This window comes from Myxine glutinosa, chromosome 2 (genome assembly GCF_964187855.1).
Source record: "Myxine glutinosa chromosome 2, kmMyxGlut1.1, whole genome shotgun sequence".
Classification (NCBI taxonomy): Eukaryota; Metazoa; Chordata; class Myxini; order Myxiniformes; family Myxinidae; genus Myxine; species Myxine glutinosa.
In genome coordinates this window covers 120842938-120864758 of record NC_136262.1, presented here as the reverse complement: position 1 = coordinate 120864758, position 21821 = coordinate 120842938, and the positions used below count along the sequence as shown (strand labels likewise).

Below are 21821 nucleotides of genomic sequence, written 5' to 3'. Positions count from 1 at the left end.
GGTTTGGTGAAACTTTCACCTCTTATGTGAAACTCCTGTATACTAATACTCAATGTATGATGAAGATCAACAATAGGTTATGCTCTCCCTTTCCTTTCCAACGGGGTATTCGCCAAGGTTGCCCCCTCTCTGGGCTTTTATATATAGTCGCCCTTGAACCACTCCTTCGGTCTATTAGACAGCACATACCTCAGGGAATGAGAAGTATAGAAGGAGCAGAATTTGTGCAGACGGCTTATGCTGATGATGTCTGTGTTTTGATTAGAAGCTCCAATGATGTCTCTGCTTTACAACGTTGTATGCGAGATTTCTCTGCAGCCTCTTCCGGTGGGATCAATTGGAATAAAAGTACTGCATTATGGTGTGGCAAAGGCAATCTCTCTTGTGTATCACCACCCTCACTCCCACACAACCTGGTCTGGAGAACGGACGGGGTTAAATATCTTGGAGTACATATCGGTAATCATGAAACAGAAATGAAAAATTGGGAAGGAGTGTTGGAACAAATTATGCACAGATTGAAAGCATGGGAAGGACTGCTGAGGTCCATCTCCTATCGAGGCCGTACCCTTGTCATAAACAATCTGGTTGCAACAAAATTATGGCACAGAATTATTGCTTTACAGCCATCAAACCAACTAATTATGGCTACTCAGCGAATGCTAGTAAACTTCTTTTGGAGTGGCTACCATTGGCTGAGGCCTGAGATATTGTACTACCCCCGGAAGGAAGGTGGCCAGGGCATTGTTGATATCTCTGGTCGGGTTGTGGCCTTTCGGCTGCAGTCTCTGCAGAGACTACTGTTCGCTGAACAGCTGCCCTGGCATGGCGGCCCTTTGCATTTTTTTCTGTTACAACAGGCTGGTAGACTGAGATATGATCGGCAGCTTCTTTTGATAGACCTCGAGCATATAAATTTTGCCTCTCTTCCGAGATTCTATCAGAGTTTATCGGACACTTGGAAAAGGTTTGACATCCACCGCTTCCTTGAGGGCTATAATTGTCGAATGTTCCTTCAAGAACCCCTTTTCTTCAATAACTTTTTTCCTGGTATCCCTCATAGCCATGCCCTGATTAAAATTTTTTATCCAAGGAGGGATTAACAAAGTATGTGATCTGAGAGATTCATCTGGAGTTAAGTGGAAACCTGCTGGTTTGGTGGCAACCTCAGTTGGATCTCGGTCTGTCCGACTTGTAGACCAAGTTGTACGTATAGTCATTAGAAAATTTAGACAGCTAAACATCGGCTGGGAAGGTGTTGGTAACATTGAGGACTTTCGGTTAGGTTTCCCTGAAATCAAAGTGCTCCTTTCGTCTTCTTTTCAGCCGGAGATTGAACATACCCCCCCTTTTCATCTTGTAACTAAGATTGGAATCCGTGATCTCTCTCGACAAAATAAGAATGTACCCCTCTCTGGGAGAACACGAGTAGCTTTGTGGTCAGAGCGGTTAGGGTCGGGGTCTCCGTCTACCCCCCTTTGGCCTCACATGTACACCTTACCAATACATGGTGTGTTAGCGGATATACAATGGAGGTTAGCACACTGGGCGCTTCCCTCCAATATTTTTGTTCACCGTATTAACAGCTCACTGCCGGAAACTTGTCCTTTCTGTGATCAGAAGGAGGATTTGTTTCATGCTTATGTACAGTGTCGTAGACTGACATCGCTTTTCTTGTTCCTTGAATATCTTTTTCACCAACTGTCCTTCCCTTTCAATATGCATATGTTTATATTTGGTGTGTCTTTCAGGCCCACATGTAGAGATGTGGGTGTTCTTCTCAATTTTTTGGTTGCTGTTGCAAAATATGCGATATATAAATCTCGGAAAATTAAAATCGATAACGGCTATGGCTCTGATGCTATTTCTATTTTTAAAGGGTTTGTCTCAACACGACTCAAGCTAGAATTTGATTTCTTTGTCAGTAATGGAAACGTCCAACTTTTTGAGAGAAAGTGGTGTATTGGCAATGTTCTGTGCTCAGTCGATGATTCAAAAGTGGTAATTACTTTATAATTCCTGATTGATTTGACTTTTTTTCTTTTGAACTGATTGCTTGCATATATGTTTCTTCCTGTGTCCTTGAATACATTTCTCTCTCTCTCTCTCTCTCTTAGTTTTTCGCTTAATTTGCTCTTGATGTATTTATAGCTCTTGCATGAGCATTTCCTTTAAAATTGGTTGTGGTTTTGTTTGTGTCTTCACCTTTGGTTTGTAAAATATATATTTTTTGTATATTTGCTGGTTTCTTTTAAATACCCTTTGCTCTTTTTGTGGTGTCTTCATGATCCTTATGCAATTTCTATAAACTGGTTGCTTTGTTTTTCTTTACAACTGCTTTGTGAAATGTGTTTTTACCACTGCTTGTGAAATGTCTTTACATTGTTTATAATAAAAGGACACCAAAGTCAGTCTGTCTCTTTTCTTTTTTCTCTCTCTTTCTCTTTCTCTCTCTCTCTCTCATTTTTCCTGAAAAATGAAAACTTCAGTGTTCTTTGGACTCCATGCCATGTTTTTGGTAGTTGTTGCGTGTGATTGAGGATGTTACTAAAGGTGATTCGTGTCTAGGTGTCACTTTGCATTGTTTTGATTTATTCAGCTCTTTTCACGTTGTATAATACATTGTGCAGCGCTTAACGGTCATGGTGACATAGTTTGTAGCAGTGCCTTCAGCAGATCGTGGAGCTCTGCTCGCTAATTATTTTCTCACCCCACAATTGTGTAAAGTTTTCTTGAGTTACTCTTTCATGCTATCTATTCGCGAAAATTAATTTGTCGTTCTGTAAATTCAAGTGTGCAGGAAGTTGAAGAAAAGAAACACGGAAATGACGTTGTTGTGAACAAAAAGCGGGAAGAAGGAAGAAGCCGATGGCGGCGTATGTGAGAGGGTGAGTGAGGAGTTTTGATTAAGCTGCTTTGCAATACGTAATCTTCGAATATCCGCAATGTACGAGACCTGGTTAAGTTAGTGCTGCAGGTTCTTAATCATGGCGGGATACTGATACCAACGACACGAGAAACGTCCGGGGGCTGCGAGTGAAACATTCGCCTTGTGACGTGTGCTTTGTTATTTGAGCGTTTAGTTTACAGGTTTAACGCAAAACGCGCGTGCGCCACGATCGTCGCCGACACGTGTATGCAAATGAGTTTAGACTGACGTCAACCCAAACAACGAATCATGACCTTCCATATAATGTATAATACGCCGGTAACTTAAATTGAAATTAAAATAATGAATAAAAAACAAGAAGATGTCATGCAGAGCACTACACTTGCAAAATCCACCCCACCCCCAAAAAATGCAAAATCCACCCCACCCCCCAAAAATGCAAAATCCACCCCCACCCCCTAAAAATGCAAAATCCACCCCCACCCCCCACCAAAAATGCAAAATCCACCCCACCCCCCAAAAATGCAAAATCCACCCCCACAAGGCAAAATCCACCCCCACCCCCCCAAAAATGCAAAATCCCCACCCCTCACCCCACAAAAAGGCAAAATCCACCCCCACCCCTCGAAAGAGCAAAATCCACCCCTCACCCCCCCCAAAAAGGCAAAATCCACCCCTACTCCTCAAAAAAACACAAAATCCCCCCCTCCCCCAACCCCCAAAAAGGCAAAATCCCCAAAAAAGGAAAAATCCACCTCTCACCCCCTAAAAAGGTGAAAATCCACCCTACCCCCAAAAAAGGCAAACCCACCCCCACCCCCAAAAAGGCAAAATCCACCCCTCACCCCCCAAAAAGGCAAAATCCACCCAAACCCCCCAAAAAGGCAAAATCCAACCCCAAAAAAGGCAAACCCACCACCCACCCCCCCCAAAAGGCAAAATCCACCCCTCACCCCACAAAAAGGCAAAATCCACCCCTCACCCCCCCAAAAAGGCAAACCCACCCCCCACCCCCCAAAAAGGCAAACCCACCCCCCACCCCCCCAAAAAGGCAAGCCCACCCCCCACCCCCCAAAAAGGCAAACCCACCCCCAAAAAGGCAAACCCACCCCCAAAAAGGCAAAATCCACCCCTCACCCCCCAAAAAGGCAAAATCGACCCCTCACTCCCCAAAAATGCAAAATCCACCCCACCCCTCAAAAAGGCAAAATCCACCCCTCACCCCCCAAAAAGGCAAACCCAACCCCCACCCCCCAAAAAGGCAAACCCACCCCCCACCCCCCAAAAAGGCAAACCCACCCCCCACCCGCCACCCCCCAAAAAGGCAAAATCCACCCCACCCCTCAAAAAGGCAAAATCCACCCCTCACCCCCCAAAAAGGCAAAATACACCCCTCACCCCCCAAAAAGGCAAAATCCACCCCACCCCTCAAAAAGGCAAAATCCACCCCACCCCTCAAAAAGGCAAAATCCACCCCACCCCTCAAAAAGGCAAAATCCACCCCCTAAAAAGGCAAAAATCCACCCCCACCCCCCAAAACGGTTGCCATTGATCCATCAAATTGTCTATTTCATGAAGATTAAAATTAGACATCAAGAAATGTGACGATTTTTCAGATGATAATTGATGATTTTAGAAGATTGACCTAGAGTTGACCTTTGACCTATTGACATTAAAATAGTTGGTTTCCCAAGTCAGTGAGGCTCTATTCAATTGCTATTATATGAAAATTGCTGTTTTCAAATGAATCAGATGAAAATTGATATTTCAGATGAAAATTGATGGGTTTTCAGATGAAAATTGACGGGTTTTCAGATGAAAATTGATGATTTTGTACGTTTCACCTTGGGTTTGACCTTTGACCTCAAAAATAGTTGATTTTCCTATTTAGTGACTTGAATTACAAATGCTGTTAAATTTTCAAGTCGATCAGATGAAAATTGATATTTCAGATGAAAATTTATTTTGGAAGTTTCACCTTGAGTTTGACCTTTTACCTTTTGACCTCAAAAATAGTTGGTTTCCCTATTTAGTGACTCGATATTCAAATGCTGTTAAATTTTCAAGTCGATCGGATGAAAAATTGTGATTTTAGAAATTGGACCTCCAGATGACCTTTGACCTTTGATCTAAAAATCAATAGGCTTCTCAATTGTGATGACCTCTACAACTTGGTGAAGTTTCATGACGATCGGTTTAGAATTGTGACCTGTAGGCGAGTGACAAACAAACAGACAGAATAACATGCAACCGACCAATCAAAGGGAGGCGCAAAGCGGGATTGTTTCTCTGCATGCAACTTTGACGTGGGGACTGAAAATTTGTTTCTCGGCTTCTACTGGACGAAATTGGCTGCAAATTGCCGAAGTAAATGCTTTGGACGTCGAGATAATATGTTCCAAATTTCAGCAACGTCAGTTTCCACATTGTTTGGTTTTATTTAGAAAACCCTCAAAATCACGTTGGTGTCTGTCCGTCCAAAATGTGTTGGCGCTCATATCTCATGGATGATACATTGAAACTAGCTGAAACTTGGAATATATATCAGCCAATAGGTCGAGTTAATGGATTTCGAAACAAATTCCACTTAAGTGCTATAGTTTTTGCTTTAAAATTAAATATATAAAATTATATACAGGCAGTCCCCGGGTTACGGACGAGTTCCGTTTTTAAGTCTGTCTGTAAGTCGAATTTGTATGTAAGTGGTCAATTTTCTTAAAGTAAACATCAAGGGTGGCTTGAACAGAGCTTTTCTCATATTTCTCTTCTCTACCGCTCCCCTTATTATATACTATGTGTGTGCTTGATTTTTTTTTTCTGTGTGATAAATGTTAGCTCTTTCACGGGTCCTCAATTCTGTATACAACCAAAAAATAAATAAAGAAATTTAAAACTCTATTTTTTAAATAATAGGCTTTACGGAGGTCGGTACGTAAGTACGGGCGTTCGTAAGTCGGGCGTTCTTAACCCGGGGGGACTGCCTGTTTACATAAATAAATATTTTATATTTCCATACACACACATATATATTGTCGCGCAACTCCGGTTAACACCAGAGTCGCGGATGGCCTAAACGGTCTTTTTGGAGGCAATGACCAAACACGGAGTTTACTATGGTCGCGCGGGAGGAAGGAGGAAAATGGAGGCTGCGGAAGCACTTACCTGGAGAGCGTCGACTGTAGCTCCGTTCCTGCAGGAGATTAACTCGACACGGACACCAAATTCAATGTACAAAAATAAAGATTTATTCCGGACCCGATACAATGAAACGCGACGGCAATCAAATAAACTAAATCCTATATTCGGGATCCCGCACACCAGACTCAACAAATACAGACGGGGGATGGATTAAAGGAAAATAATTGTCTCGTCATGTAAAATGTAATTTTCAGCCTTATCTGGCTCTTGTCGTCTTCAGTGTAACACGGCCCCGCGGCCCTCTCCATCCGCCTTTGAGCACCACCAGGCCTCGTCGGTTCAACGGCACACCACGAGGTCCCTCGCTCCAAGCACCACAGCAACGCGAAGGCCCGAGCCAACGCCCACTCCGTTCGCACACGAGGCCCCAAAGCAGGAAAAGCACTGCGCGTCCAATGCAGGCTAGCGGCTCCAAGCGAGGTCAAAAGCAAGCGAACTCCACTCGGGCTACACCCCAGCCCAACTCGGGCTAACTCGTGCTGCGAACTCCTCTTCTGCTCACGCGCCAACCAGCTCAACCCTGCTTGCCAACTGCGTGCACTCCAGCGCGTCAAGACTCACTGCAGAAGCAACTGCTCTGAACCAACTGCCGCACACCAACTCCTCTGCACTGCCTGACTCGCGTTCGGCGCTCGCTGATCTCTCCTGGCCAACTCACTCACTCGAACCAAAGTCCTGCTGCGCCTCGTATCACTCCGCGGCGCTGACGTCAGCCTTGGCGCGCCACCCAATGAGTGGCCTCCACTGACTCGTTGGCTCGCTCAGGCCCCTTCCTACCGCGCCACCCCAACACTCGTTCTCTGTTCTTTGGTCATAGCACGTGGTACTCAAGGTGGATAGGCCTGTCGGAGGTGTAAATGGCGGTGGCCATGCGGCGGTGTCCTGGCCTGGTTTCCTTGCAAAGTCATGTCAGGGGGAGGGCGTTATTTAGTGTTGCACTAAGGACTTGCCGGAATGTCTATGTGGTGTGCAGTGCCAAATGGGACAACGGTTTGGCTAACCAGGTGAGGACACAGGTGCGCTACTCTTTAATCCCTAACTCTACTTAACACACGAACCTCCTGGTAGATTCACACAAGTATACTCCTTACCTGGAAAAATGCCTACACATGAAGAACTTATTACAGGGTCAGATTCCTTACCGCCACACCTCAAAGCATGTTACCTACTCAGCTCTATCTGCTCTTCATATCACTACCCCGCCAGACATAACACAGCCCCCCCCCCCCCACCCCCCCTGGAAGCGTAGCTCCTGCAAGGTTCACTGTGGGAAGTGAGTCGGACTACTTACCTACTACACTTCCTTAACATTCTAAACCCCTTAACAATCATGCAATCATGTATTTACATTTTCTTCTTTGTTCCTGCGGAGGGAGGAAACAAACAACACGCAACAATCCTACCTTAGCCACGAACCTTAACCTTAACCAGAAATTCAAAACTCTAAACATTTGTACAACCACAGTCTACAGACTGCGTCCCCAGGTGGATGCCACAAGACACAACCTTACCTGCGGGGCCATCCCCAATGCGCCCCTAAATTTCCGCGGGCCATGTCCAGGTGTTACAGGTGAGTGACATGGCTCGGTGGATTTCGCCCACATTAATGCAACACAAACCCCTTATCCACTCGTACACATTCCAAACTCATCACTGCATTTCAAAAGTCAATAAAGCACTTACTTCACTACACCCCCCTGCAGGACCATGGCATTGATGTCATATACAGGGATATATATATAGGATATATATATGGAATATATATATAGGATTCATACATAATATTAATATTGGCCTAGAATAATTTCCTGCAAGTTAGTAGGTAGATGATTGAATAGCTGATGGGAGTATTCTGTGATAATGAGTTGTGAGGTTGCTGGTATGAAAAGCACTGAAATTTGATCTGTAGGTGTCATGAGAAATAATAATTTAAACGTGGATACTGATTTTGATGAACTTTGATTCACCAGCAAAAAATATAAGGCCGGACCATTAACTTCGTTCCAGTTTGACTTTTGCAAAAATTGCATTAACACAAATGTGGTCTAGGCTCAAGGGTATTTAACCTGAATTACCTACGTCATGAGCCAGGTATGGGTATGGGAACATGAAATGGCCAAACTAAGATTGATCTTTTTCTGGGATGATTATTCCCCTTTTCTTTTTGTTGATGCCATGATAATGGTATGTGCAACTTGTTATGGTGTGCGAGCTTGTCTGCTGCCACCATCCCCACTCCCCTAATCCTGCTTTCTTCTCAATACTCTCCTATGCCGACTGTCGAGTTGGGAAATGCTGAATTTTCTTGCTGTGTTTGATTTTTTCTTTTTTTCTTTTTTTACAGAAACAGAGAAAAAGAGAGCTGTGGAGAATGTAACATGGTGGGAGAGAAAGTGGAAAATAGTAAAAACAAAGAAGAGGACGAGTGTAAGCTGGAGAAAACTCAAGATTATTGGGACCTGAAAGGAGAGTCTGAGAATGGGCCAGGAGCCACGAGCGGTGCGGTTTGTGTACATTCGACCAAGAGTACTCGAGAGGAAAAGGAGGATTGCGAGAGCAGTGAAGAGAATAGCGATGAGACGAAAAAGGCGAAATGTGGCGAGAGAGGAAAAGAACACGGGGAATCGGAGGACAGGGTGAAAGAAAGTGAGGGAGTCATTCAATTTGAGGGGAAAACGGATGAAGAGTTGGTTCGATTGGTCGGGGCTGGAAAGAGAAGTCTTGTGATGGACGAACCTGCGACTGCTGTGGAAAATTTTCAGCTTGCGGCTCAGATTGTGTGAGTTTTTATTTTTATTGTAGATGTTTTTTTACAACAAATCTCTCCTTATTGCATTTGTATGTATTTTAATATGTTGTCTCACAATTTAATTGGGACATGAAAAAAGGGAGATGGGTGTGCAGGAGGATAATATGATGAAAAGTGGATGATTATGTGATGGGGAAAAGGAATGCATTTCTGTACAGGTCAGAGAAATATGGTGAGATGGCAACAGAATGTGCGGAGGTATTTTATCTCTACGGAACAGCCCTTTTGGAATTGGCAAGGTTTGTATAAAACACAGACTCGCTTGCACGCACACATATACCACCATTCACCTTTCCTGGTACTTGCACATGCTAGAGTTTATGCATATGAATGAAAGTCAAATGGTTTTTCCTTTGAAAAAAAAAAAAAATTCGGAACCTAAAGCGCAACTTGTGTTCTAATGGCATCAGAAAACCCGGACATCTTGGAGGAAATGTGTGACAGATTGGGTTGGAAGGTTGCAGAATGCTGCGTATTCCACCATATCTAATCATTGCTGTGAACGACGTTGCCGCAAGTTAAACAATGAAAACGCTTCACCGCATCTATAATTCTATGACCAGCTGCTGAATATGGCATCATCCGAGCTGTTACACAATGAAAACGCTCTACCGCATGGCTACTACCACCTGCTGCGAAAGACGTTATGCTCCATCAGTTACACGATGAAAATGCTTCACCGCATCTATTACCAGATTCGTAAGGCGTCATGACCCACGAGTTCCAGAACTGAAACACTCCACTGCATCTATTACCAGCTTCGTAAGGCGTTATGCTCCATGAGTTACACGATGAAAATGCTTCACTGCATCTATTACCAGCTGCTGAATAAAGCATTGCCCGCCAACATCCCCTGCAAACAATGGACAGACTACTCACCCCTTCTGCAGCTGCCCACAATGCCCGCACGGCTACTTATGTGCAGCGTGTCCTGGGTCTCGATCATTCTTCTTATCCCATTGCTTTGACCTGTCTTTTGACTCTCGCTCTGCTCATCATTCAATCATGGCTCTCAAGAGCAAGACCAGTGACGGAGATGCGTCAGATGTGCCTGAGCCAAAAAGTGGAGCTGCTGGACCGGCTTTCGAGAGAAGAGAGTGCTGCCTCTGTGGGCAGGCATTACGACGTGAACTAATCCACAGTTCGCTATATACGGAAGAATGAGAAGGTGATCCGAGAAAGTGTTGCGGCAACCGCTGTACCTAGCACCAATGTGATTGCCCAGGTCCGAGATGTCCACCTATAAAGGATGGAGAAGGCTCTCAGCGTATAGACAGAGGACAATGCGTAGAAGAACATGTCTTTGAGTGGACTTCTCATTCGCTCATAGGCGAGGCTTATTTATGCGCATCTGGCTGGCGCAGGTGGCGCTGGCACAAGTGATGTGCTAAGCGATGCGGGTACGAGCAGCGCCAGTTCATTCAGACCAGGGAGGGGATGGTTTTATCAATTCACGGAGCGTTACGGTCTTGGCAACGTCAAAATGACAGGCGAGCGTGCCTCCGTGGACCACGACATAGCCAAAATGTTCCCTGCTCAACTCACGTAGCTCATTGACGAGAAGTGGTACCTGCCAGAGCATGTCTTCGATGCAGACGAGACTGGCCTCTTCTGTAGAAAAATGCCCACGAGAATTTTCATCTCAAAACATGAGGGGATAGCATCGGTATTCAAAGTCGCCCAGGTATCTATTTTCCTCTGCGCAAATGCAAAAGGGGACTCTATGACGAAGCCCATGATGCTGTACCATTCCCTGAACCCACGTGCTCTCAGGGGCAATAACAAACACACGCTGCCCGTGTTTTGGATGGCCAACAGGACGGTGTGGGTGACGGCAGCAATTTTACTGGACTGGTTTCGTCCCTCAGGTGGAGATGTACCTGGTGAAACAAAACCTTATGTTCAAGGTTCTCCTGCTCGTCGACAACGCTCTTGGCCACCCCAAGGAGCTGAACGTGGCTCACCCGAACGTCGAGGTGATCTTCCTGCTGCCCAACACCATCTCCATGATCCAGCCACTCGGCCATGGTGTAATCTCCACGTTCAAACTTATTATACCCGCTGCATCTTTCCCTGCATTTTTTGATGTTATGGGCTCACCGTCGACCCAGGGCTCACTGTTGACCCGGGGCTCACCGTCGTGCAGTGTTGGAAAGAGTTCAACATACCCCACTGCATTGGCCCCATCAAGGAGTTGCTGGATGAGGTGAGAACCTCCACCATCAATGCGTGCTGGCAAAATCTGTGGCCGCAGGCAGTGAAAATCTTTACAGCATTTCCAGACAACAAATGAAATTGTTGGATTGGCCGAGCAGATGGGAGGGGAAGGCTTTGACTACATGGAGGCTGAGGAGTTGGAGGTTCCCATCACCTCGCGTGGCGACGAGCTCGTCGCCATTCACCAGGGTTTCCAAGGAGGAGGCGGCCGCCAGTGATGAGGACGACGAGGTGCTGAGGTCCAACTTCACGGTCAATTTTCTGAGTGCCATCACGGTCAGAACATGCGGGCAATTACCGACAGGGTGAAAGAATCCGACCCGGTCAGGGAGCGTTACCTCAGGTTTAAGATGGGGATGGGTGACGTGATGCTCATATACAAAGAGCTGTACAGAAACCTGTGGCAATCTTCCAGGCAGCTCTCCATCATGCATTTTCTTTTTCACCCTGGTCCCTCCATTTCAACAGCTTCAGCACCCTCTCCTGTCTTTCTCAAAGTGCACGATTCATCAGCGACCTCACTTGCGTTAGCTTGAGCACCCTCACCTACATCCCTTTTGGTGTACGTCTCATCAGCACCCTCACCTTGGTTCATCTTCAGGGTCGTTTGAGGAGTTCGCTGGATTTAAATTATTCATCACCATCATCATTTGAGTTGTTGCTTGTGTTTGTGAAATAAAAATTTGAAGTGAAACGTACCTGCTGTTGTTTTTTTTTTTTTGGTTTCACGGTAAAGTTGGTAAAGCACTTTTATTAAACTGTAATCGCATTCCTTCAATAAACATTGGAAATGGTACCTGATGTTGTCGTTTATAAAATTTATTTGTAGGCATTTTTATTGAACTGTTATGTGCATTCGTTGTCAAATACCTTATGGATCAGGAGCCGCCAGGAACCTATCGCTCTTTTCCCCATTGAAGCAATGCCCTGACTTTCACAGTGTCAGCATATGTATGTATGTATGTATGTATGTATGTATGTATGTATGTATGTATATATATACATACATACATACATACGTAACTGTATATAGCAATAATAACAAATTTGACTTCACTGTTCCAATAATTGTGGAGGGCACTATGTAAAGCTGCCACTGATGTTATGTAATGCTTGAAGCACTACATTTTGTTTGTGTATTCTATCATGTAATGTTTTTGAAAAGTTGGAATGTTCTGAATTTGTGTGAATTTCAGGAAAGAAAATGGAATATTTGGGAGTGACTTTGAATGGAAGGGAGCAACAGGTAGTGACGACGATGGCGGAGCGGATGGTGGCGACGGCGGAGCGGATGGTGGTGACGGCGGAGCGGATGGTGGCGACGGCGGAGCGGATGGTGGCGACGGCGGAGCGGATGGTGGCGACGGCGGAGCGGATGGTGGCGACGGCGGAGAGGATGGTGGCGGAGCGGATGGTGGCGACGGCGGAGCGGATGGTGGCGACGGCGGAGAGGATGGTGGCAGTTGCAGTGTCGGGACAATGCAACTGGCTTGGGAGATGCTGGAGCTCTCAAAGGTTTTATTTCTCAGGTAAGATTATTCTGCATTCCCTTTTCAGGTGCGTTATATATGTATGTATCTATATATATAAAACACAGTTTGTGTGTGTGTAATGTTACCGATAGACTCCTAAACGGAGAGGCTCACGTGCTTGATATTTGGCAGAGACATGGCCATTGAGCCTGGGAAGAACATGGCCGACCTAAAATTTATTTCATAATATTTTTTTACCATATTTTTACCTCAGCGCATTTCAGCGAGGAATATTATGCACCGAATCTGACCGGTGGCAGAGCAGCGCGCTGATTCGCTCAGAGCGATCACGTGATGTTCCAACTTTGCCGCCATAATCTCACAGTTACGCGTTCGCACGTAATTCAGTTTTTTCACATTTCAGCGAGGAACATTGCCATTCACACCACATAGGTTTTTTTTTCTTTCATCTTTAGATCCATATTTTTAGCCATAATGTAGCGAACGTAGCGTAGCTAACGTAGTGTTAGCATAACGTAGCGATCCTTGCTCAGGATCTTCGTCAGGTTCATGAGCGAGTTAGCGAAAATGTAAAAGTGAAAATATATCGAATTTTTTATTCATATTTACCTCAGCGCATTTCAGCGAGGAACATCTCAGCTGGTGGCAGAGCAGCGCGCTGATTTGCTCAGAGCGATCACTTTATGTTCCAACTTTGCCGCCATAATCTCACAGTTATGCGTTCGCACGTAATTCAGTTTTTTCACATTTCAGCGAGGAACATTGCCATTCACACCACATAGGTCTTTTTTTCACTTTCATCTGATATTTGTGATTTATTTCAAACAAACTGTATTTCCCATCTACACGGCCATGTATTCCTATTAACGTTATGTAAAGTACATAAATTGTGTGGATTACATCATTTGTGGATGTGATCAATTGCCAGTAACCATCTATACCCCTCCCCCTCCCTCCCGCTCCCCCTCCCTCCCGCTCCCCCTCCCTCCCTCCCTCCCGCTCCCCCTCCCTCCCTCCCGCTCCCCCTCCCTCCCTCCCGCTCCCCCTCCCCCCCTCCCGCTCCCCCCTCCCCCTCCCGCTCCCCCTCCCTCCCTCCCGCTCCCCCTCCCTCCCGCTCCCCCTCCCTCCCTCCCGCTCCCCCTCCCTCCCTCCCGCTCCCCCTCCCCCTCCCTCCCGCTCCCCCTCCCCCTCCCTCCCGCTCCCCCTCCCCCTCCCTCCCGCTCCCCCTCCCCCTCCCTCCCGCTCCCCCTCCCCCTCCCTCCCGCTCCCTCCCGCTCCCCCTCCCCCTCCCTCCCGCTCCCCCTCCCCTTCCCCCCCGCTCCCCCTCCCCTTCCCCCCCTCCCCCCTCCCCCTCCCCTCCCCCCTCCCCCCTCCCCTCCCCCCCTCCCCCCTCCCCCTCCCCTCCCCCTCCCCCCTCCCCCCTCCCCCCCTCCCCCCTCCTGCTCCCCTCCCCTCCCCCCCCCATCCCCTTCCCCTTCCCCCCCTCCCCTTCCCCTTCCCCCCCCTCCCCTTCCCCTTCCCCCCTCCCCCTCCCCTTCCCCCCCCTCCCCCTCCCCTTCCCCCCCTCCCCCTCCCCTTCCCCCCCTCCCGCTCCCGCTTCCTCCCCTTCCCCCCCCTCCCCTCCCCCCCCCCTCCCCTTCCCCTTCCCCCCCCTCCCCTTCCCCTTCCCCCCCTCCCCTTCCCCTTCCCCCCTCCCCCTCCCCTTCCCCCCTCCCCCTCCCCTTCCCCCCCTCCCCCTCCCCCTCCCCTTCCCCCCCTCCCCCTCCCCTTCCCCCCCTCCCCCTCCCCTTCCCCCCCTCCCCCTCCCCTTCCCCCCCTCCCGCTCCCGCTTCCTCCCCTTCCCCCCCCTCCCCTTCCCCCCCCCTCCCCTTCCCCTTCCCCCCCCCTCCCCTTCCCCTTCCCCCCCTCCCCTTCCCCTTCCCCTTCCCCCCTCCCCCTCCCCTTCCCCCCTCCCCCTCCCCTTCCCCCCCTCCCCCTCCCCTTCCCCCCCTCCCCCTCCCGCTTCCCCCCCTCCCCCTCCCGCTTCCCCCCTCCCCCTCCCGCTTCCCCCCCTCCCCCTCCCGCTTCCCCCCCTCCCCCTCCCGCTTCCCCCCTCCCCCTCCCGCTTCCCCCCTCCCCCTCCTGCTTCCCTCCCCCTTCCCCCCTCCCTTCCCCCTCCCCTTCCCCTTCCCCTCCCCTTCCCCTCCCCTCTCCCTCCCATGCCCCTCCCCCTCCCTTTCCCCCCTACCCCTTCCTTTCCCCCCTACCCCTTCCTTTCCCCCCTACCCCTTCCTTTCCGCCCTACTCCTTCCCCATCCCCCTCCCACTCCCCCCTCTTCTCCCCTCCCCCTCCCCCCTCTCCTCCCCTCCCCCCTCTCCTCCCCTCCTCCCCTCCCCCCTCTCCTCCCCTCCCCCCCGTTCCCCTCCCCACCCCTTCCCCCCGTTCCCCTCCCCCGCCCGGCAATGCCGGGTACTTCTGCTAGTATATATATATATATATATATATATTGTTACGTTTGTCGGGGGTAGGCAGTGATTACCTTAGTCCAGGTAGAATTGCATAGGTAACATGCTCCGAATGTCGCATTCTTTTGTTACCAGAATTTTCTTCAATAAAGCGGGTATTTTTGTACATTTGAATTCTGTGTCGAGTTTGAATTGATATAATCATTAGGTGTGAAGATGTTGGGTGGAAGCCATCCAGGTAAGTTCGTCATCCTCCTTTCCCTCGTGTGTAAAGAATACCGTCATCATTGGATTGAACGCCTTGGAGCTAAAGCTCATTTGGTCATCCGTGTCATTTGGCCCTGTCGTGTTCACTACAGGGCAGACACCCGGCAATATGTATGTTTTGTCGTGTTCCTGGTAATTAAAATCTTTCCAAGGAACGAATAGCTGAACAAGCTGTTACTCCGAGGCGTTCAGTTCAATAATGGCGGTATTCGTTACACGCGAGGAAAAGGGGGGGTGGGGGGGAGGGGATTACGAACTTATCTGGACGGCCTCCACCCGATGCCTTCACACCTGTATAAATTGACTCAAACCAACACAAAATTAAAATGTCCAAAAATACCGGCTTTATTGAAGAATGCCAGTAACAAAATAAAACACGATAACACTAAAATTTCTATATGGAGCGCCTCCCACATACAGAATCAAATACGGACAATGGAAAATATAACGGTAAAAGAAAAACATGTTATTTAATTGCACTTAGCTCAACTCGACCGGTGCATCTCGTCAGGACTCTTCCAGGCCCCGAGCGTGCAGTCTCGATGCGGATGACTTTCGACGGAGACCCAGTTTCTGACGCAGGGTATTCTCCTGATTTAATGATGCCATGCACACATTCAAAGTACCCAGTGCCAGAGGCAGCACAGCAACCCCAAAACATCACTGAACCTCCTCCATGTTTGACTGTAGGGAAGATGTTCTTTTCTTTGAAGGCTTCATTTTGTTTTCTGTAAACATAGAGATGATGTGCTTTCCCAAAAAGCTGTAATTTGGTCTCATCTGTCCACAGGACATTCTCCCAGAAGGATTTTGGCTTGTTCAGGGGTGTTTTGTAAACTCGTCGGGTTTTCTTATGTGTCTCTCTCAGTAGTGGGGTCCTCCTGGGTCTCCTACCGTAGAACCCCCTTTCATTGAGTTGGTGACGGATGGTGCGAGTTGAAACTGTCGTACCTTGTGTCTGAAGGTCAGCTTGAATCTGTTTGGCAGTTGATCGAGGTGCTTTATCCACCATTCAAACAATCCTTCGCTGCAATCTTTGTTCAAGGTTTCTCTTGCCACCACGTCCAGGGAGGTTGGCCACAGTGCCATGGGCCTTAAACTTGCTGATAACATTGTGTACGGTGGACACAGGAACATCAAGGTCTCTGGAGATGGACTTGTAGCCTTGAGATTGTACATACTAGGCTACAATCTTGTGTCTGACCTCCTCAGACATTTCTCTGGTTTTCTTTATTTTTCTCCATGCTCATTGCGGTACACACAGCGACATAAAACAGCAGAATGACTCCTTTTCTCTATTCAAACTGGTTGAATGAGTGATATTTATATTGCAGGCACCTGCAACTCACCACAGGTGAGTTCAATTCCAAAGTAAAGGAGAATCACCTGCTTGAAATCTGATTTCTAACAACTTCTAAAAAGTGCCAATAATATTGTCCAGGCCATTTTAGGATTTCTGTGTGGAATAAGCTAGATTTTGTAATTTTTTCAGCTTTTTTTGTTTTGTTCCACTGCAAACCAAAGAAATACAAATGTGGATACCAAAATATATTTTAATTTCAATAATATTCTCTGGAAGAAATGGTGCATTATTTGAAAAAGTGCATGTGTGCCAAAATTTTTGGCCACGACTGTATGTTGCTTGTCATTGTGAGTTTGGAAGTTAAAACAAATTCGATAACACGCGATTTCCGAGCCATTCGCCATATTAATATTAATACGTTTTACAAATTACCGAGCCAAATGTTTCTCCCCGTCGCACGATGATTGCAAGCTGTTTATAAATAATAAAGTTGATGCACATCTTCTTGAAATGTCTATAATGGAATGTTGTTTTCTTTAATTTGTTTATTGAAATTCGCTCTAAACAAGCTACTCAGGGTTTGGGGGTTTTATAGAGTACAGTACAACTTTAATCGGTCATCGAAACTGTACACTGATTGTAATCTGCCGGTACAGATTACCGAAAAATGGCCAATATTGGCTTGTTCCAATTGCCGGTTCCTATATCGGCACAGCACAATCGGCACATCCTAAAAGGTTGGCCATCACAAAGCATGGCGTCAGAGCAGGCCACACCCTAATATGGGATAAGGTTAGCATCCTGGCTAGAACTCCACATCGTGCCAGGAGACGGATGTTGGAAGCATGGCACACAGCGAGGTCAAACTTACCTCTGACAGAAGAAACGGCAGCCTTACCACAGGCTTACACTCCGTTACTGCGTAAGAACAGTACTGACCCACAGAGGGAAGAGGCTGGACACAACACGTGATCACTGCTGAATGGAGTAAAAATCACCACAATAATGCTATGGGAGGGAAATCGAGGAGTTTTTATTTTTACTCCTGAGGAAAGTCAACGGATGCACGTACCACATGTTGTTGATCGAGAGAAAGAACAATTTTATTTGTTTGGATCACTTTTATACTCTCAACCGCAAATATTTCCTTCGTATGCATGGACATATGTATTTGGTACTGATTATACACTGGAAAAGCATTGAGGCCACGGTACAGACATTGTGCGAGCGGTACAGACATTGTGCGAGCGTTGGGGCCGCCAATGCAAACACCAAAATCTCCCCAATTTCTCTTCCACAGCAAAATTATTTATAACCTTGAAATGGTGTCTCTTGTCATTTTCTTTCATTGGTTATTTATTCCAACTCATCCTTAATCTTTCCTTGCACCTTCCTTTTCCCAATCTGTATGCAGGAGGGAAGACAAAGAAGGAAAACTTGCAGCAGCTCAAGCTTATTTGAAACTTGGGGAATTGGGTCTGGAAACGGGTAACGTTTGTTCACTGTGCTTTACTTCCTGACGTTATTTCAATTCAAAGTGCGACTTTTAGTATCCATCCATTTCAAATGTCTTCTACGTCGGCTCATTCCGCTTCTTCATTTGTCGCATTTATGTTTTTCCCCTTTGTCAGAATCTTTCACCCAAGCAGTGGAAGATCTCAAAGTCTGTCTCGCTCTTCAGTCTCCGTTCCTCGCTCCGAGCTCTCGCCTTCTGGCTCAGACGCACTATCAGTTGGGACTCGCGCTGTTTCTCTCGCAATCCTTCATCCCTTCGGCCTTACACTTCCTCAAAGCCTCGCACGCTCTGTCTCTGCGTCTCGGTGAGAAACTCTAACATTGGGTAAAGGCAACTCGTTTTAAAATGGTAATTGGGCCTTCAAGACTTGAATTTTCGAAGCACATCAAAAAGCAAGTGAAAGCACGTGGAATGTGTTGGGAAACGATATGTAAATGTCGAGTTCACTTTGTAAATTAACTGATGGAAATGTGTCAATGCAGGGTGGTTTGTGAGGGTGAATGTTCCATCTTAATTGTGCCTTTTATCCACACACATTCTGTGCATATTTTCATCAGGAAATGCTCTCTCCCCCACATAATAAACTGAAAAGTTAAAATAATTAGTGAAACTTGGGTGAGGATTAAATGGAAACGCTGCACATTTGCCACAGGGTGAGAAGGGGGTTATTCAATTCACATGATCGAGGCTCATGGAAGAGCAAAAGAGAGGACAGGAAACACAGCAACCTGCAAGTAAGAGGGTGCCATGAGGACGGCTAATGGGAGTAGAAGGGCTAATGTGGGTAAAAACGATATGGGGGGTTGGTTACATGAGATGGTTGTGTACCTCCTACTTGGAGCCAGAGTAAGTGGGAACAGTGCGATTGAACAGCTTCAGGAAGGTGGCTCCACAGACGGGACAAGTGAGCACCAATAGAGTTGTGTGTGGTAAGCTTGGATCTTGGACGTTTAATCGGAAGGCGTTTGTTGAAGGGGGGCAGGCTCGGGGTCTGCTGGCTCAGAGAGAAGATGAAGCTCAACTGGAGGAGAGGCAGTAAAGAATGGAGACCGCCGACATGTGTGTGATGTGAGAAGAGCAGCCCAGCAGCCTTTTTGCTTCATTCTTCATCGGGGGAGATTCCAATAATTTTGAGGGCATAATATTCCATGCATTGCAGAATAGATGGATGTGATGGGGATTGGGGAGCTACTGCAGTGGGGAGAGCAGTATTCCATAGAGTTATGTTATGGACCAAGGCATTTTAGGCTGTGAGTGGGGTTTGGTTGAAAAGGAATGACAGACATTCACAGAATGAACAATGACAGATTTTGGATTTTCAAAATGGCCGCCATAAAATACATATTTTGCGCCTGGCTTCTAGTCAACCTCGAAACTTAATTAAATATGCTAATCCTATGTTTTCTGGGTCAAGGAATCCAATAAAGGCCTCAAAATAGTGCTCAGGATTATAGAAAAGCAACAAACAAAGGTAGTTGAAAACCATTGTCTTTATATTTGTGATATAACTGTATTACATAATACATTATATTGCATGTCCTTTGAAGTTATAGGTATGGGTTTATAAAGCAAGAAAGCAGCCTTGTTAGTATCAGATTGAACTATAAGTCCTATACACAGGATCTACTAGGTCTATACCGTTCAGGAATATGCTTTTACAGATCTTCATCACTGTCCTGATTGTCATTTTCGCAAAGGTGTCTACGCAAATGGCAACATTAATTTTTGGATCTCATGCTCTGAATATTTCATAAATGTATAATTTTGCTAATCTCCAAAAATTTTGAACGAAAAAAACATAGTGAACCTGACTACATGGACCTCCTCCCGTACTAGACCATACAGAATCCTTAGTAATGTTTTTTGTACTAATGTTACTTGTAAATCATCAATGATCATAAATGTTCATCAATGATCTCTCCGACTCTCTGAAAAATCCTCTCTATCTCTTTGCTGATGACTCCACTATCTGCCGCTCCATTCCTCTTCCCTCAGATCGGCAGTCTGCAGCCTCCTCACTCTCTGCAGACCTGGACAAAATCACAGACTGGGCAAACAAGTGGAACATGTCTTTCAATCCTGACAAATCTCACACTCTTACAATGTCTCTCCGAAAGGACCGAATGGAAAACCCTCCCATCTACTTTGTCAACAATCCTCTCCAAGAAGTTCTGTCGCTCAAGCTTTTGGGTCTCACAATCTGCCATGATCTTTCTTGGGAAAACCACATTTCCAAGCTGGCCTCCAAAGCCAGTCGCCGACTGGGCATCCTCCGTCGTGCGAAGTCCTTCCTTGGCACACCTGAGCTCCTCACCACATACAAGGCTTTCATCCGCAGCTCAATGGAATACTGTTCCCCCCTCTGGGCTGGTGCTCCTGCCTCACACCTAGCTCGGCTTCACGCTGTTGAAGCCAAAGCTTTCAGAATCATTGGAATCTCCTGCGATGAAGTTAACTCCGGAGGCCTTTCACTCACTCACCGCAGGCAGGTTGGTGGTCTTTCTGTCTTCTACCGACACCTCTCCGGCCCTGCTCCCCCAGCTCTCTCTGGGCTCTGTCCCCCCAATATTCCTTCAGGTCGCACAAGATCTGCCTGCAACCCTCTTATGGTTAAACTGCCAAAATCTCGGTTCTCTGCTCACCTTCACTCTTCCATTCCCCTTTTCTCCCGCCTCTGGAACAAACTCCCCCACTCCCTTCAATCCCACTCCTCCCTCCAGGTCTTTAAAACAGCTGTTCACCACCATCTCTTATCTTCCCCCATCCAAAACCTTGATCTTTTCTACCCCCGCTAATTCACCCCCAGAGTCCTTGCAGTGTTCATATGTTTTATACCTCTCCCACCTCCCCCCAAGTCCTCCCGATGTCCCTGCTCTCAAATGTTGTGTTTGTGTCCTCCCCCCTCTCTCCCCATCTTGTCTGCCGCTCCCCCTTTTTTTTGTGTTTTGTGTCGGTTTGACTTTTTGTGCGATTAATGTTAGCTCTTTCACGGGCCTCGATCTTGTATACAAAAAAAATAAATATCGTAATTCCCATATATCACTGAATGTAATGGCAATAGTAGTGACATAAACAACTGGCAAAATTAAAATTACACCTTTAAATTACAATATCATACGCACAGCCTAAATGTATTTACATTTACATAGTTTCATATGGTTAAAGTGAAAATTCGGTAAGAAAACAATAGAATTCGAAGTAAAAACGTTTAAGAGCTACATCAAAATTATGTTGATTTTAACGTTCAACTTTATTGTTACATGAGATACATTAATGGATTAGGTTTGCATAATCAATAACGGCCCAAATAATGTAGAACTTGTAGACAAATGCATATGGAAATATTCTCATAAATGAAATACCATAAAAATAAACAGGAACAAATACACAAGCATTTCAGCACTTGGTGAACATCTCGACTAATTCAGAACTTTGCTTTCCTGGCCTTCAAAGCTGCGAACTTGTGAATCACTTCATCCAAATCAATGCCTTTCGCCAACTTATTTTCAATTGAATATATCGCAAGATCGGAAAGCCTGGACACTGCAAAAATTTGGTGTCACCCCCTCTGATAGTGTCACCCGGTGCGGTCCGCATCCTCCTAGTGACGCCAGTGTGTCGAAGCAAAAGTGTAATTGGTGAGATGGGGTGTAGAGGAGGAAGAAGAGTAGAGGTGTGCTTGT

The 21821-nt window shown here is 46.6% G+C and overlaps 1 protein-coding gene across 2 annotated transcripts in view; it reads left to right on the top strand.

Moving 5' to 3' along the window:
• The first annotated feature begins 2806 nt into the window (after positions 1-2806).
• Positions 2807-21821, top strand: part of LOC137421312 (protein HGV2) — a 40763-nt gene continuing 21748 nt past the window's right edge. For both annotated transcript variants that reach the window (XM_068107225.2, XM_068107224.2), the window contains exons 1-6: positions 2807-2888; positions 8433-8867; positions 9056-9136; positions 12311-12643; positions 18037-18110; positions 18254-18442. In XM_068107225.2, coding sequence (XP_067963326.2) covers positions 2869-2888; positions 8433-8867; positions 9056-9136; positions 12311-12643; positions 18037-18110; positions 18254-18442 — 1132 coding nt within the window. In that variant the 5' untranslated portion in view covers positions 2807-2868. The remainder of the gene's footprint in view (positions 2889-8432; positions 8868-9055; positions 9137-12310; positions 12644-18036; positions 18111-18253; positions 18443-21821) is intronic.